We start from the raw sequence: 17,839 nt of genomic DNA, 5'->3' as shown, positions 1-17,839 counted from the left end.
ATAATGGAAGATAATGAGGATGGTCATTAAAATTGTATTGTAAGTTCACGTTCATTATTTTACGGTATCACTATTATTAATTTTATGTTCTTGTATTGGATTGAAAGCTTTAAACAGAGAGGAATAAAAGGAGGTCTTTACCCTACAGTGCGGTGATTATGACTGGAATAAATCTAATCTTTTCGATATTTTGATGTATATTTTACTGGGCACTGGGCACTGTATACACTACACTGTACCAGGGCAGGAGATCGTAGATTTTCTTACTGCACACGTCAGATAATATGTCTTGAATATGATCTATCTTGTAAACCTGTATTAATAATACTTTATCTTCATTAGCTAATGCTTAAAACAATACAAAACGAGAAAGTAGCAAAGCACTCCTGCAACGTGTATCAAACAATAACGAAACTTTAGTAATAAAACAAAAAATAAACATAGCTTGGAACTGTATTATTTGAGTTGGTTTTTTGTAAAAGAATCATGTCGTTTCGTCCTTTGAGCTTCCAATGTCGATCCTCGCTCGGGGCAATGAAAAGGCTCGCCATCAAAGGGTGCCTGCCCTTTGTTCCAACCTACTGTTTTCATATGATTAAAAAAACCATGTCTGCTAGCGAATTAATAAAATATTATTACTATACAGCCACGAAATAATACGTCATTTTTATCTATGAACAATATTGCTTACCATATAATAAAATCTGTAAAATGTCGTGTCTTACAGTTTAGTAAAATATAATGTAATTTTTAATTGAACTCAATTAAGTAAGTGGGGAGGTATTTGCTTCTACAATAAAAGGAAAATTACTAGCAACTAAAACTATTGTTGGAAACAAAGGCTGCGGCTGTCGCAACTGTGCGTGTTTCGTTCTAATCTAGGTATGCTAATCATTACTATTGTCTACCCCAAATTACCAAAGCATAAACTAGGTAGCTCATATACACTCCGTAATTTCCACTCCTATAATGCAAATAGTTATTGTTCTGAAACTTTTGAAATGCAAAGCTTTTCCCGTTATTGTTGAATATTCCGGTTTGTTACACACGAATACGTATATTATTGTTCTTGGGATTTCAATATTACTAACATATAAGCGCAATGTTATGTATTGGTAAACTGAGTGCTTCCACATATTTATATTTTTGGAACCACGTGCCGCCTGAACCGGTAAACAATAACAGATATATAGGAAAATGTGCCTTAGTAGGTATACACTTCCACTTTATTTAAACAGAGCCTCGAGTAATCAAACTATGCGGAAACTGTATTGACTAATCCTATTTACTTTGGATCTGTAGCCCCACACGGTCAGAGATTAATCTCAATAGACGGCCCAATTGTTTAATTGTCTACAAGTGGTAGCGAAGTATTGCCCAAGACAGACCTTTTAAATTTGTTAAAATGTAACAAGTTTACTCATATAAAAGTGAGCAAGATGTGTATCAGCCCGTATAAAAGTATGTAGTAAACAGTAAACACGCAGTTAAAGTTGCACGCCGTTTGACATTTCGAGTCATGAAAGCAGCAGAAATAAAACTGCACCACAGGTGTCGTAATAAAACTCCTTCAAGACATTAAAACGTATCTTACTCCGTATAACTTAAAGCAAAACACTTTGGTTCAAACATACGAATAGTATGTTCGGTTATAATGCAATTGACGCCCGCCGCAAATATATTCCAGCCACGCCGCTTGCACAGATTCGATTACACGTAAACAGATTATCGGAAAAATCTCAACTGTAGTGTCCCATATAGCGGTTCTCACCGAGCCCTGTTGCCGCCCAAATACGATGCTTGTACAAACATAGACAATTTTGGCAACACTCTGAATATATACACTGGGCAATTTATAACGTGTTCCAATGATACTTCTAGTGTAAACTGACATGAAACTTTGTAGTATAACCTCATATTTGTCGAGTATAATTCAGTTTTGATAAGCTATAAACGGATCGATCGATGAATTCAGTGCAGTGGAAGCCTCGTAATTAAGCAATTAACAAACGTAGCACGTTTCCAAGTATGCACTAATGCATCGAGTTATTAATACTTTTAATTATACCTATAACTCTGCAATTACGTTGTTTGTGTGATACATTAAATAGTTGTAGGTATATAATTATTATTTTCTTTTACATTGTAATGTGTCAAAACATTCGATACATTATGTTGATTTTTATTATAATTGTGCCCGCATCGAGGATCAACCACAATTACTGAATGTCGTATAACTCAATTGACAGTTTGACATGTTGTCATTGGAATATCCTGCTATATCTTGTTTCATTAATCAAAGTTATTAGGAGCAGGCAGGAGTCTTGATTCCCTTGTTACTTTGACAAAATTGATCAATTTATGTAACTGATGACTGAGCGACGTCGTGAAAGTTGTTATTATTAACTGTTGATAAGTAAATGAGAATGAAATTCAGGGAATAAAGTTTTATGGCTGAAATAACACTTACGAATATCGTAAATAAACTGATTGAATCGGAGTTATGTAGACACTTTGTGTAGTGATAAATATTTCTTCAAAACGTATGATGTAATATATCAGTTTGCAAGTGCTAAGTGTTATTTCATTCATAGACAGACTAACAGACTCATAATTGTATACAGTTCCGTAGTATGGCAAGCTTCACAAGTCATGGTTTAATATAGTGATATGTAGCCTTCAAAGCTCTCAACCTTGTACAAAATTACGGTTCACATCTGGCTATCAGTTAAATCACAATAAAACTGTAGTGTTTATTGATTTCAGTACAATTTTTCCATAATAATGTCGTTATCATTGATTGGTTTACAACCATATGGTCCGATACGTAAGCCGGTATTTGGGTCGTTCATTAAAGCTCGACGTGCTCTAATTATTGGGCACAAAGGATGATAGTTTATTGTCTCGCGTTTCGTTAGTTTGTGGTTTCGGTATTAACTTGATTGCTTATTCACTAGTACCTACATATACGGTACTTTTATTTACGTTGATGAAGCGTGAAATTGCTCTATTTGTACGTATTGGGCACTGGCGTGATTGAAAGTGATGAATGAGAGGTCATCCGTCGCTCGTGTGTAGGATAGTGCTGTACAATCTATCATCTGAATGACATATACGTACCTACGTCTGTTTATATTTGTACGACTACTCCTTTTGTAGATTTATTGTGACTGTCATTAATTAAACATAGAGAGTTAGAGACCTATCTCGGTTTACCTCTTTGGGGAATTAGGGATGTGATGCTACGCTTAATGTTTTTAATTACTTTTGTAATGTAATAACAAGTCTACCAAAAATAAATGTGATAGAACATTAAGCACATTCCTAATTGTAATTTTATAATTCGGATTACCTAAAATATAACTTAGATTATAAAATAATATCCATTAATGCACCTTGCAAGTGATTGTAACATGACTATTTAGAATGCTAGAACTTCTTCTCCGTATCAGTAGGTGAATATCACACAAAGCCGTGACAGTAATGCCTGGATGGTAGTTAAAGTCAACTTATTCCAAACCTCGCACATTGCGCGCAATATGGCTTCAAGTTATTCTCATCACGTATTCATTATTTAGATGAGCTTCGTGAAAACTTTCAAGCTTGTCAAAGCAGCTGGCAAAGCATAAACAGACATTTCAATAAAACAATATTAATATCACGGCAGTATCTTCCAAGAAGTGCATCAGAAGACGAGTCCAAAACTGTCCTAAACATCTGGTTGGAATGTATCTATTACTGGGAAAGCGTAAATTAGATCAATAAAACCACATAACAATTTCACATTATCACGTTCGTGGAAAGCACACAATTCCACAAAGTAAATAAACTGTTGCTTACACACCAAACACATTGCCTAAACACATACATTGAAATAGTTGAGCTGAAACAACTGTAGCGACTCGTGACTCAGATTCAATATGAACTGTAACACAATCATATATGTAGTTGTACTCGGCTGGGTACACAGTACACACTGTGGTATTTATACGGTATGTAGGTACTATAAGGGTGGAAGGGACCTCGTAGCTATCAAACCTAAGTTAACAATGTCTTATGACTATAAACTCTACTATAACAATACCCAAGTATTATTAGGTTCTCTACTATTCATATTGTACTTAACAGTGTCCACACTACCTATTACTTCCACTTACAAATAAGCAAATAAAATAAACTATTGAATAGTGATCATTAATTTTACAGACTATCGAATACCCAGTAATTTTGCATACTACTTAGGTATGAATAAACGTTAAGAAAATATTCTATCGACATAAAACACAGGAATAAGTTTAAATACCATTTAATATGAAAAAGTCAACGACCAAATTCTACAACGTCAGAGTAACAAAGCTCTGAAGCCATAGCTAAAGTCACACAGTCACAGCGTCTACTCTCTCTAACAAAGTGTAGTATCTACAGCCCGGAGCACAATCCCATCTTCCAGCTTATTAGTCCGTAGTCCATTGCCGTCGCTTCCTTTGAAATCAGTCTGAAATCGTGGCCACAAAGTCTCTCCCTGTATCTTGTTACTTTGAGGCTATCGTATTACCAATCACTATGTTTAATTGGACTCTTCATGTCTTACATATACTTATGTTGTGTTCTTATATTTACATTTACTTGATTAGAATTACTTACGTTTAATACCTATTTTTGACTACAAAATTTTCAGTAACGTAACCATGTAGGTATTCTAACTACAATATAAGAAAACGTAACTACATATTACAAACAATATAATTTTATTGAAAGCTTTAGTCACACGACTAACGCTACATCCGTTCATGACAACACGTCCACTAATTAAAAACACATTGTAAAGAATTAGCTATCATACCATCTCAACAGTTGTTAACTCTAATTAAAAACATGTATGTTCTCACAAATATCCCCTAAAACCTCTCAAGACTCTTGTATCAAAAACTCCTGAGCTCTGAAATTAACTCAGCCCTTCAATGTCTAGGGCTCTCAGAATAAAAGGAGCCAATAAAGAAGGAACGATAAATATTTTATTCAAACGTTTTCAATGCATAATAATGAGCGTGTAAACAAGCTATCATCGCGGCCAATGATATTGTTTATAAATAAGTCGCAGGAATTTTAGATCGTGTTACTCTCCAATATATCGGCGAATACTTACATTGTCTATTAGATAAACTTTACGAAGTCTAACAAACTCGTTTTTAATTATTACATTAACATTTATAAAAGAATCAATGTGATATTATTAGAATAATAAAATATTTAGTACAGTCGTACAAGCAGAGATATTTAACTTCTTTAATTTATATCTAGACACACGGCAGTGTGTCCGCCAAGTTCGAGCAAAAAAACCGACACACCGGCCGTGGGTTATATTACACGAACCATTTCGGGCCAAGTTCGACCCACCTATAACTCAAAATCTATTTTATCTACGCATATGAAATTTCTAGTATCTGTCGAGATCTACTTACTTATCTAAAATACAAAATTTCATTAATGTACCTATTGTAGGTCTAGAGACATTGACATCAGAAAATCGCTATTTTTACTATACACTCACTGACTGACTGACTCACTCACTCATCAAAAACCTAGACCACTTCCAATGGTCGTATTGACTTGAAATTTGGCATGGAGGTAGGTCTTTAGGTCAAAGTAAAGGAAAAAATCTGAAAATGGCCAAGTGTGAGTCGGTTTTAAAAATAATGAAGGTGTAAATTCATAACCCCTAAGGAAGTAAAACAAAAAAATTATCTATATCTTCCAATGGTCGTACCGACCTAAAATTCGTTACTCAAGGTTTGTATTTAGTCAAAGTAAAGTAAAATAAGAAAAAAAGAAAATAAACCTTACAAAAATAAATGAAATCCCACCCAAAACATAAATGTGAAAGGCTGCCAAGTTCGATAATATTGGAATGCTTCGCCTATAAAAGAAGTGAGATCTAAATAAGTACCAAGTTCTACACACAGACCTCAGTTAAAAATGATATAACTTGGCAAGTTTTAATAGAAAATTATATACTTGACTCATTGCCTTTAGTAGGTTTATAACAAAGTGTATGAAAACTTGCCAACTTGTTATATCATTTTTAACTGAGGTCTGTGTATGGAACTTGGTACTTATTTAGATCTCACTTCTTTTATAGGCGAAGCATTCCAATATTATCGAACTTGGCAGCCTTTCACATTTATGTTTTGGGTGGGATACTATATAACACCCACGTATTTTGGTAGGTACCTAAAATAATACATAACAATTACCGAAAGTAAAAACTTCGACTTAAAATTCAATCTCGAACTTAGAAGTCTTTGAAGTGGTTATATTCCTTTCATAAGTTACATAGTTCCAATGTAATTTTGCGACGATTCACTAAATTGAGCAAGAGATGTTATATGTATGTGCACGCATACATACACTGTGCTTGTTGCCGACAGCATACATTACTTTCCAACGATTTGTATGCAAATTGTATTGATTCGTCATATACTCAGTGGAATATATTGGAAGACATATTCTGGACTTTAACACCAACAAAACATATTTTATTCAACACAAATGTTTCATCTCTATAGAGCAGGTTATAATTTCCAACTAGTAAGATCTCACCAGCAAGTGTATTTAACAAATAATTCAATATCAATGTTATTGGATCGAAACAATGATAGATTTAACCGTAGATTGAAATAAAAATACGAACAACGTCTGGAGCAATAATGGCAATACGACTAGAGAGGTCGACTTACAAGTCACAGTATCTACTAGATAGAGCGGGTACTTTTTACTGGAATTTTCACTGACCATTAGGCTAAATGTACCTAAATAAGAACTACCTAAATATTCCTATTTAGGTACATTTAGCCTAAGTCAAGGCATTCATTGATTAAGTTTCACTTCAATCATAAAAAGTACGTCGTGACATTTTAAGGCGTTAAAGTATCTGCGTGATTACGCGAATTCATTACCTTTTGAAACCGTCGAGAACTTTTATTAACCACAGATTAATATTACATCCATTTATACTAATATTAATGTATAATTGCGCATTACAATACCTAATTTAATTCGTATGTTTGTCAGGTTCTCAGTGTGCAAGTCGGTGAAGGTGCGGTCGGCGTGTTCGCGGCTTTGGTGCGCGCACCGCGCCATGCCGCACGTCTGCCGCTCCAAGCGCGCGCCGCCGCTCGAGGGCACGCCCTGCGGTCACAACAAGGTAACGCGACCATACAACACAACCAGCTGCCGAAACATACACACATTATTCTATTCTATACTCTACAGTTACACAATGCACAAGCAAGTTCAAGCCATATACACGTCTGTTGAATTTCTATACAAGACCTAGGTTATCGCTAATGACCTACTTTTGAGTCTAAACGTCACTTAACCCACAAAAAGTGAAAATAATTAAGATAAAAGTAAGACATCTATAGTTATCTCCCGAGACATAAAGATGATTGATTAACATTCGTTTTGAAATTAGGTAAAATACCTACTTTACTCTGTACTAAGCAACATTAATATCAATATTTAACAAGCAATACTAACATTTTCGAAAAATGGAACGTTTTAATGTTATTCGCGTGTCGCTATCGCATACCTTACTAAGGATTCCATCGCTCGCACACGGAGGGCACGTGTGTGCGCATAAATTCGATGAAATCCTTTGTGAATATGTTTTTCAAGCTATGCAAATGACGAGTGCTGGCGCCGCCAGATAAATACCGCCACCGACGCGATCTCTATTGTACGCAGCCATGAAATAACACAGCAGTCCTAGAGCGCTTTCATGCCCATTCGAAATTCAATGACAATTTAAAACCAATTTCAATCCGAGAAAATTTCAATAAGGACTTGCGCCCGTTTCATTTTACACTGGCGTGTTTTCTGAACGACGAGATAGATAGATCTCTCATTGAAGTTCTCAGAAAGTAATTAGCTTCGTAAAGGGCACGCAACGCGTCTCAATGTTATTTTTGGAATTCTTGTGAACGCTCATAATCGTAAGTTCAAAGCTCGACTTATGTAGACACATTTGTTATTAATTTATTGTCATAGAGTAAGGAGATAAAACCATCACCCATTTCTAGATTGAATTTTTCCGAAGACATCTTTATCTTTAAAACTGTCTGCCTTTCCAGAAAGTGACATAAAATAAAACAAACATAAAATCGTCCTTCGGACTGCAGGACTTTCTAATCTTCTTATAATAAAGCCGCTTTGAGGCTTTGCAGAAACAGCTGGATAGTAATAATTTTATTTTTCTTTGTTATATTTCGTTGTGCGTACAAAGAGAAGAGGCTGAAGTAAAACATAAGTATTATTGGCCATATCAATTTCCTTTGAACTGAAATCTTTATATCCAATAACAGTCACGCTTCGTTTTATGACTCGTATCCATTTGAAGCATAAAATATTGACGGCGAGGATTGCAGATTGATAAATCTAATTCAAAATTCACTGGAGGTAGATTTGTTATACATTTCTTTCGCAATCTTTCATGCTACGTAAGTTTTGCAAACATCTCGACGACGCGCGAGGAGCTTTTACTAATCTTATAAATATTTAATAATAACGTTTTCAGCTTTCTTCTCTCGGCACGTGTCAGTAGTAGTGGCTTTCATTTTCACACATAATCGTTGGCATTACGTACTTTTCAGTGAAATACTAAAGTAACATATTTCTTGACATTTTTGTTGTTACACGTATGTAGGTATTAGGTGCCTTTTGATCAGATCATCTTTGTAGGGAGTTTTATACATATTAGATAATCTGTTAATTTACAGAAAGAGATCTTCACGTTGGACTTTTGAAAGTTCAAAATGAACTAGCTTTATGGCTCATAAAAAAGATGAAATGATTATGTATTTTTATAAACTTTTTCAGTGGTGTGTGGATCGCGTATGTGAACCGATGCCTGGCCACGCTATCAAGACTGAGACTGACAAGCAAACTGAGGTGATAGAACGAGAGAGTAAGATGATAGAGAAAGAGAGAGAAAGTGAGAAACCAGAGTGGAGTGATTGGAGCGCGTGGAGTGACTGTAGCGCTGACTGCGGATATGGTCTGCGTACACGCATCAGAAGGTGCAGGTACAAAGGGTGAGTACCCAGTACTTTGGTATTCCAATAAATTAAAGGTAATATTTTGTATAAGGCACACCTTTTATGATTAAGTGAATGAATGAATTGTCTTTTGGTTTGACTAAGGAGGAGACTATGTACTCTCAACATTAATATTTGTTATCGTAGTTAAACAATTATATGTGTCAAGACTTTTTCACAAACTACTTTTACCACTAACAATTAATCATAATCATTTTCATTTCCCAGCATAATATCGGAGAGTGCGTGTGAGGGCGCTGGGTTCCAAGTGCGCACGTGTTGGGCGGGCGTCGTGTGCGCCGCGACACGCGACGTGCGCGCAGACATCTGCTTACGGCAACATGCGCGATTCATTCCGTATTTACATCCTAATGGTTAGTTTCATCCTAATGCTTACTTTTACCACAAAGTGATGCAACGTCACGCCTTTTATGTAGGCAGAGGTGCACATTACGGCACGTAATGCCGCTATACAATGAACATCCACTTTTCACCATTTGTGTTATAAGTCCCATGTAATAGGGAGTGAGCTTATTTTTCTAAAACCGTGACTTTTAGAGAAAAGCTATGAATTTGCCAGTACACAGTTTAACTGTTATAATAGAGCTTATTGTTAGACTCCATGCACATTTCTAGAGTTCAATACTAGAATATTGATATTCTTAAGATTAAGCTGTAACACACTTAAGTATGTCAAAGATGATAATCAAGTGATTTTAACTTCATCATCATCATCATATCAGCCATAAGACGTCCAATGCTGAACATAGGCAAGTTGGAAGCGACCAGTATCCAGCGGCTCTTTATTTTATCTTGTTTTTGAATTATTTGTATATGTGTGTGTTTTTGTGTTCTAGAAACCCAACACTGCGAGGTGTGGTGTGTGGACTATGGCGGCGGAGGTCCGTCCAACTTTGGCGCCCTACCTGATGGAACGCCCTGTAGCTACAATAGACCTTACGATGTGTGCTTCCAGGTAACTACAAATACATTTTACAACGAAACACATTTTACACAAGACACAACCCTTTTTCGAAATCTTAACATCTACTACTACTCTCTTTCTACTCTCTTTCGAAATTGATTGAAGACCTTACTCCGCCACACAAAATAAACTTAAAATATGTTCAAAAATCTCTGAAACTGACATAACACTAGAACGACTAAAATAACCCTTACCACACGGACATAAGAGCTGTCAACGCGTCATTTTTCCCATAGACGTACGGTCGACTGCGCATTTAGATGACATGTTATAACATTACGTATTCAGTTTAGCAACTAAATGGTTTAGGGCTCCAAACCGGCTGAATCGAAACTACCGAATAATGTAGGACTGTAATGAAATTCCTAAGGAATCTAGAAACGCTGCCTCAATCGTTTATAATCCATTACCCGACCTACATCTGGCTCGTTTCGTATTCGAATCTTCGAATTATTTACGTATGGAATGATACAATGTTGTTGCCAGGCTCAAGTATATAATACGGCTAAAATATTGAGATCGCAGGTAGAGAAGTAGGTATCAATAAAACTATATTGATCATCTTAAAAAAATAAGGTAACTCACTGTCAAACTAAGAAAAATGCTGATACGGAATTACAAATTTAAATATAAAAAAAATCTTCAACCTTACGCTGACAAACAGACAAAAAGGTTAATTCTAAAATACCCACAAATGTAGGTATTATTAAATGACACTCACTCATAACAAATTATACCGTGAAATTAATTAAACGCCCCTAACTCAAGCCACTTTTCAGAACAAAATGGAAAACTCTCAGAGGTACTTTGGAAAAATGCTTTTTTTATTTCTCATCGTTTTATTTTCAACTTGAGACACCGTTTTCCTTTTAGTAATGTCTTTAAAATCGTTATTTAGAGTAAGTGTAATAGAGATAATAATATACTTCGTTATTCCTTTTCATTTCCAAATATTCAGTTTTTATCGGTATATTTGGAACAGTTTATATCGGTCGGGGTTTATTTCGAATGAATCAAGTTTTTTTTGCAAAACGATTAATATAACTCAATTCTTATGTTATCAGAATTTGGTATAACTACACTTATATTAAATCCATCAATCCAATACATTTCTGAAACAATTCATCGTCTTATTGAATAGCAAAGCGCTTCTTATTTTGATATATTTTAAAGTATATCAGAAGTAAAAATGTGTAAATAGGTTATAAAGACTTAGCTAGTAGCACGTTAAATGATGAGATATAACGTTCTTTGTCTAACCTCTCTACACCTTCTTACTTATAATAATCATTGATACTACCTAATAGAAATATTTAAAACGAGTCTACAATATTTAAACTCCTGCATCCTACATACAACTAAGATCGATTAAGTAACATTAGTATTACTTTACTTTCCCCAGGGAACCTGTGTCCAAGGACACTGCAACTCTTCGGATCCGATCTGCAACTGGTGTCCGGACGGCTACTGCAACAACAACACGCATGTTTACACACGACAACTTGGCAATGGTAAAATAATCTCACTTTATATACAAACGTACTTATGAAACTGCTTTCTTCGGTGATTCGGTTTTATGACCGTTTTAAACAAACGTCCCTAAACTATCTCTTAACTAAAAGTTACTTAGCGTGACTAACCCCTTACTTGTACCATTAGGAGTCACTTATATGTTGATGGAATCACCTATCTTACCTAAGGATTAAATTTTAAGGAATCCTGAATGAAGTTATGAAAATTAATGTGCCCTAATCTTATATACCTAATCTTAATAATAGTAATTAGATTACTGATACAACCTTCAGTTCAAAACTGCCATCAAAACATTATATTGTAAGATATTATCGCCCGAATAGTTAAAACTTTTACATCAAACAGCGTCGAACAAAGCGAGCAAGTTGAACCAACTGATTTTATCTAGCACTGAGGTTTTAGAGTGTAAGTGAACGCTCTGAAGCAAAAGAGTAATTCACTTAGATTTCATTCAGAATAGTTGCTCAGACGAATCTGATAAACTACGTCTGACTTAACCTAAGTTCTCTAATATTTGTGAAGGTCAACGACCGCCCGTGATATATCAAATCCAGTAAAGACTTGCTACTTCAACTCTAGGGTTTAATGCCTCAAAACTTTTTAAGCTTAGCCCAGAAAATTTTACCTAAATCTCAGAATTGGAATGAAATTACCAAGCTTTGTGCTTGTGATTTGTCAACTACGATTTCGATTGGATTTTCACTCAATACTAACTAATGCTATTTACTTTGTTGTAAGAATTATACCAGTTTTAGCTGGTAATTGCCCACTAACATGATTGATTTTCGAAACAGAAATGAAGTACATAAAGGACGATAGAGAGTACAATATATAATAATATTTCCCACACTGTCAGGTTGGACCCGTATGACAATGATCCCACACGACGCTCACCAACTATCGGTGCACATCGCGACACCAATACCACTGAACATTGCGATGCGAGAGAAGAAACGAGACAAACAGATCTTGGACTTGATGAAACACTCAAAACGTTACGATATCGACAGTAAGCAGGACAAGTACTTGAAGTACGATCCCAATGTGCCACAGAACCTACAGATTATAGAAGTGGACAATCATGTCATTGATATAAAGGAGGGGGCGCGCTGGGAGGGGGAGGTAGTGGCATCTGGCACGCTCCTGCGCTGGACTCGAACCGACACAGATGTCTTTATATCCTCGGAATCCCGCCTGCAAACCGACTTAATGATAATGGTAAGTCGCACATTTTATTCTACTTTGAAAGCTATGCTACACCTGAAGATACGCTAGTTTTACTTAAACTGCAAAAGTATAGTCCAAATGATGACATTATGATTTCATGATTTGTATAACAGAATCAGTTAAGAAATACCGATCTCATAATTATCACCTAAAGATTCTGCAGATACAAGTATTCTACTCACGTCTAAATGCCTAGTAACTTTTATCATTCAAAATTCAGAAACTCTTGATACATTAGGAAAATTTTCTTCAAAAGATTCCCTACGAACAATATTATACTCGTACTAACAACTAACAGACACACACAACATGTCATTGTTCTGTATTTCAATTACGCGTGAATTACATGGCTGAGTAAACCTCGCTCGTTTCCTGCTCATCTTTAGTTGGAGTCTGAGCATTTATTAACGAGGTAGACTTTGAAAAGCAGTCGCTTCGTCACTACGAGCAAACTTGGCTGCGCCGCCGTAAGGATTATGACGGATTTTATATCCAACTTCGAGCCAAGACTACGCTAGTCTTTACAGTACAAAATCCGTGTTGCTAGGAGTGAAATATTGCTTTATTGGTTATTTTATTGTCAGTAGTTCCACTTAAGAGGTTTTATTTCAGTTATGTTTTGTGGGTCCTAAACTTATGACGGTTTGTAAAATCCTGTACTTAACTTCTGGACGATACAAAATTAAGACCGTATGTAAAGTTTTTTTTTTTTAAATTATGACATGACTTTAGTTTGATATTCTTTGATATTTTGACTAAAGTAATGAATGGACTCGAATCCTTCAATCGGTCACTATACCTCAAATCAAAACATTATCATAAAGCATTAAAACCTCATGTGTAATTCTTGTGCGTTATATACATCTGCTCTTGTTACTTAATAATACCTTATATAACCACCTACATAAAGACCCCGGAGTTTTCCACGTACAAATAATAAATGTCACGTTTTGGGCCGGAAATTTTTATAAGGTCCCTTCACGGCCCGCCGGCGACCCTTGCCTACATTAACACCAATTATTTTCAGATTTTGAATTCAAAACAAACTAGCTAATTCATTCATTGTGTGGTTCATAACAAGATTTACAAAAGGGAATAACTACGAGAAGTGTAACGAGCTGAAACGTTTGTTGATAAGGGTGTAGCATTCGCGGCTAGTTAATTATTCAGTGACGCTTAACCAGTCGAGTTAGTACGCACTGCTTTATCATATCTTATTCTTCTTTATTATCTATATTATTTTTCTTTTATACATATATACCTATTCTTTAGATATAATAACTAACAGTTATTTTATCATTTTACTTAAATGATAGCGGTGTGCTTTTAAGCCCCGTCGCACTAAGGTGGTACCGAGGCGGTTTTTAACCGCGTGAATTAGTCAGACTATTAGTCCTTATGCTACATGCTCAAGTAAAGTTCTACCTGAATAACTCTAGTCTAACATAACTAATTAAATGTAGTCAGTAGGTACTACGGACTACCTAGCGGGTTTACGGGAGCTCCGGTTTAAAGCAGGGGTAGGAATGGTGTGCTTTATAGTCAGTAAAAGTCTTACACTTCCTCTCGCCTAACCTAAGGCGGGAGAAGCAAATGAGTGATTTTCCTCCCTCAAAAAATAAATTATGTTAAGCTTAATACGTTCTTCCTCAGGCGTTTCCTGAACATCCAGTGGTGTCTGGTGAAGTGGTGACGGTGGAGGTCTCCGTCAACTACAGCACCCCAGCCAGTCGAACTAGACCTTTGGAGTACAGGTACACAATTGCCTATGTGGCACCTAGTGTAAAAGTTCTTTGACAAAATCTCACCAAGAGCCTGGTGATCAAAAATTTCAAATATTAGATTTATTACTTGCTGAGTGCAAGTATTTTTTATGCTGTGTATAAAATACATCAAGTTCTATAATGTTCTTTAATATTCAACGAATAATGCATAGTGAAGTATCCATTTCAGAATAAAAAATAATCTTTATTAGATAGGTAACAAGCTCATTCTCTTGTAATAATACACCTTATATTGTTCCAACAAGAACAAGCAATAACTCCACTGATAAGGATAAAAAAGGATGTTCCCTTTGTGCAAAATCAAAGGAAATATTTTAACAATTTTCCTTAATTTTCAATGAAAGAAAGATTTCAAGCACATTGATTTTTATTATGGGCCGATGAGTCTCACGTTTTTTAGGTTTTTGCTTCGAGCGATTTGTGAGGTTTCGTTACATTTTTGCCGTGTGGTTTGGTTTAGACAAAAACTTTTATGTATTTCAGCTAACTTTGCTAAGTAAAAGTAAACTAAGCTTTGTGTTTTTCACTAAAGTGATTCTCTTGTGAATATTATGTAACGTAGCACGTAGTCGATACGTAGCAAAAGCGTAGCAGGTGTGTAGCAAGAGCAAAGAAACCTGTGGAAACTTCCACACGATGATTGCATTTTTATATTTTTTTATGTTAAACGTTTTTAATGTGTATGGGCATCACAAATAAGAATGTGTAGCAAAATTCAAATAGATATACGGTCAGGAAAAAGGAGAAATAAAATTCCAATCACCAAATCCACCAAACAAACAAACATGTCAAGATAAATAAAACCGTTTAACAAATAAGTTAACGCAGGATCTTAATTTAAATAAATATTAAAAGTACGTGAACTCTTTTCCATATCTAAAACGGAGAAAGAAATACAAATACAACCGGTTAAGATTTCGCCAAGCTCACTCAAACAAAACTTAACAACCTTGAACAGCAATAACATCACAAAGATACAGCTCTGAATACTCACAAAAAGTACACGAACACACATACATAAATATTAACAATACATGTACCATACAAGTTGGAGAAGTCCCTCGCTTGTCGCTCAGAACAAGCAACCGTAATGTATCTTATAAACTTCGAGACGGTACTTTCAGTAGTAAGAGAAACAAAACTTACCTTTGTCTGACAGTATCGAACGAAAATTTCTTTTCTGAAACACCATTCAACCTGATTTGTTTATAGTACAAATAGAGATTTATGCACAAACTTAAGTCAATACTCTATTATTAGTTCAGTTTAGTTAGTGAACACTTTGTAATGTACCTATTGTGTACGATTTATTTGTACTTAATGTAATTAGACGTAATGAACGCCTATTGTGTATTCATTGCGTGTAATTAGTTTAGTCCAATTAATCTAGGCTCGAGTTTAATTAACGGAAAGAATGTTAGTGTTGTTGAAATGTTCGTTATTACTTTTTTTTTGCAAATAAATTCGTTTTAGTACGTTACTTAACAAAGATGGATTCTTTGTACTATCCACTAGATTACACACATAAGCACATAATGTCTGATTGCCTCGTTGGTCGAGTGGTCGCATTTGCAACTGCCGGGCTGGGGTCTCTGGTTCGATTCCCGTGTCGGGCAAAGTATTACTGGGCTTTTTACGGTATTTAGAAAATTTCTCAGTAGTAGCACGGAGTCTAGAATTATGTCATTACATTCCTATAACTTGGAATTTATAAAACCACTGGTAAAAAGTGCATGTACATTGTACAGTGGCATTACGTGCCCTAAAATCCACCTCTGCCTACCTTTCGAGAATAAAAGGCGTGACGTTGCACAGAATGTAATAAAGACAAATTATTTTCGTTCTTGGCCAAAATATGGTCAATAAGCATAAAGGTCCATAAATCACGTAGAACAGCTATAAAAGTTGTGCTAACGACAAAACTTAATAACAATTAGTCGTGAGCCAAGCGCTGCGCATTTGTGTTCACATGAGCGATGATTAAGAGGACTTCTCATGTGGAAACTGTCTCCATCTTATCACAATTGAGTTCTTTCGCTCGTTTCATTTTCATTGTATTCCGTGTCGGATAAAGCGAGACCATTATTTCAGATGACAAATTAGCAATATAACGGAAAGGGTGCACATCCTATTTTGAGCTCAATTACTCGGAAATTCATTGGATTAAATTACGAAAATTAATGTCACCGGTCAAATATAGAACCCTTAAGTTGGTGTATTCGAGCTGGCCAATCAGAGCGTCGAACGCGCTGTTTTCGATTACTTTAAACTTTACTCCTAGTTTACACCTGCTTTCCAAAAACCATTAACATAATTATCAACAACAACCCATGAGAATGCACAGCAGAACTATGGATCTCCTCTACAAAAGAGGGGTTTGTCATAATCTCCACGCTTGGCAAACTGGTTGGATATCGCAGCCAAAAAATGATTGGGTTTAACAGAGAACGGTGCAGCCCGGTCTATATTAAATATAAAATACATATAATTTCCTTTGAAATCTGTTAAATTATTATCCATATTCGGCTATAAATCAACGACGATATGGAATTAACGTCTTTTTAAATTTATGTCCTGCATGGCCTGCATACACGCTTCGTGATAAATTAGCTGTTCATGTAACTCAATATATTTTAACATATGTAATAAATTATGCTCAAATTTCCGTAAAAATTTCATAAATAAAGTTAACTTGATTTTAATTTGGGATAAGTTGATATTTCCATATATTTATATACAATTCTCTAAAATTTCATTTTTAAATATTACTTATAAAATACAAATAAAATAACATTTAAAAATACAAAAACTTGAGCCGACCAGTAGTGGGAGCATGGTCCAAGCTACCGGTGGGTCCAGAAACAGAGACCTTCTCACAATACGTGCCGTTTCAAGGAAACTGCCTTCTGTATCAAGCCCTTGATCCACCCGCCTAACGCCAGCCTCATAAAATAGATATCGAGGCTTTTGGGGATCATAAGTTGATATTATTATTACATTAAATTTCACTTAAATTATGTTATTATCCTAGTGTAAGTCGTAACTATTATGTAAAGATTTACAGAAGTAGTACCAAATACCTGTGAGCGTTCTTATATATTGTACCTCGCGTACAGCCCCTTAACTTTGAATCAAAGTTTTATAACAAATATTTGTCTAGGTAGTAGCAAGTTTTAGCTGGAGACATCAAGTTCTATTCCAAGTTTGTTGTATTG

General features: G+C 35.4%; 1 protein-coding gene across 1 annotated transcript in view; it reads left to right on the top strand.

Annotated features, from left to right (window-relative positions):
- Window positions 1–17,839, top strand: part of LOC118268216 (A disintegrin and metalloproteinase with thrombospondin motifs 3-like) — a 49,167-nt gene that overhangs the window by 25,754 nt on the left and 5,574 nt on the right. The window contains exons 7-13 of the mRNA XM_035582596.2: window positions 7,072–7,204; window positions 8,878–9,092; window positions 9,324–9,469; window positions 9,953–10,071; window positions 11,483–11,591; window positions 12,470–12,831; window positions 14,494–14,594. Of these exons, the coding sequence (XP_035438489.2) occupies window positions 7,072–7,204; window positions 8,878–9,092; window positions 9,324–9,469; window positions 9,953–10,071; window positions 11,483–11,591; window positions 12,470–12,831; window positions 14,494–14,594 (1,185 nt within the window). The remainder of the gene's footprint in view (window positions 1–7,071; window positions 7,205–8,877; window positions 9,093–9,323; window positions 9,470–9,952; window positions 10,072–11,482; window positions 11,592–12,469; window positions 12,832–14,493; window positions 14,595–17,839) is intronic.

Source organism: Spodoptera frugiperda, chromosome 29, assembly GCF_023101765.2.
Source record: "Spodoptera frugiperda isolate SF20-4 chromosome 29, AGI-APGP_CSIRO_Sfru_2.0, whole genome shotgun sequence".
NCBI lineage: Eukaryota > Metazoa > Arthropoda > Insecta > Lepidoptera > Noctuidae > Spodoptera > Spodoptera frugiperda.
The sequence above is the reverse complement of the archived record's forward strand: the minus strand, read 5'-3'. Positions and strand labels throughout refer to the sequence as shown.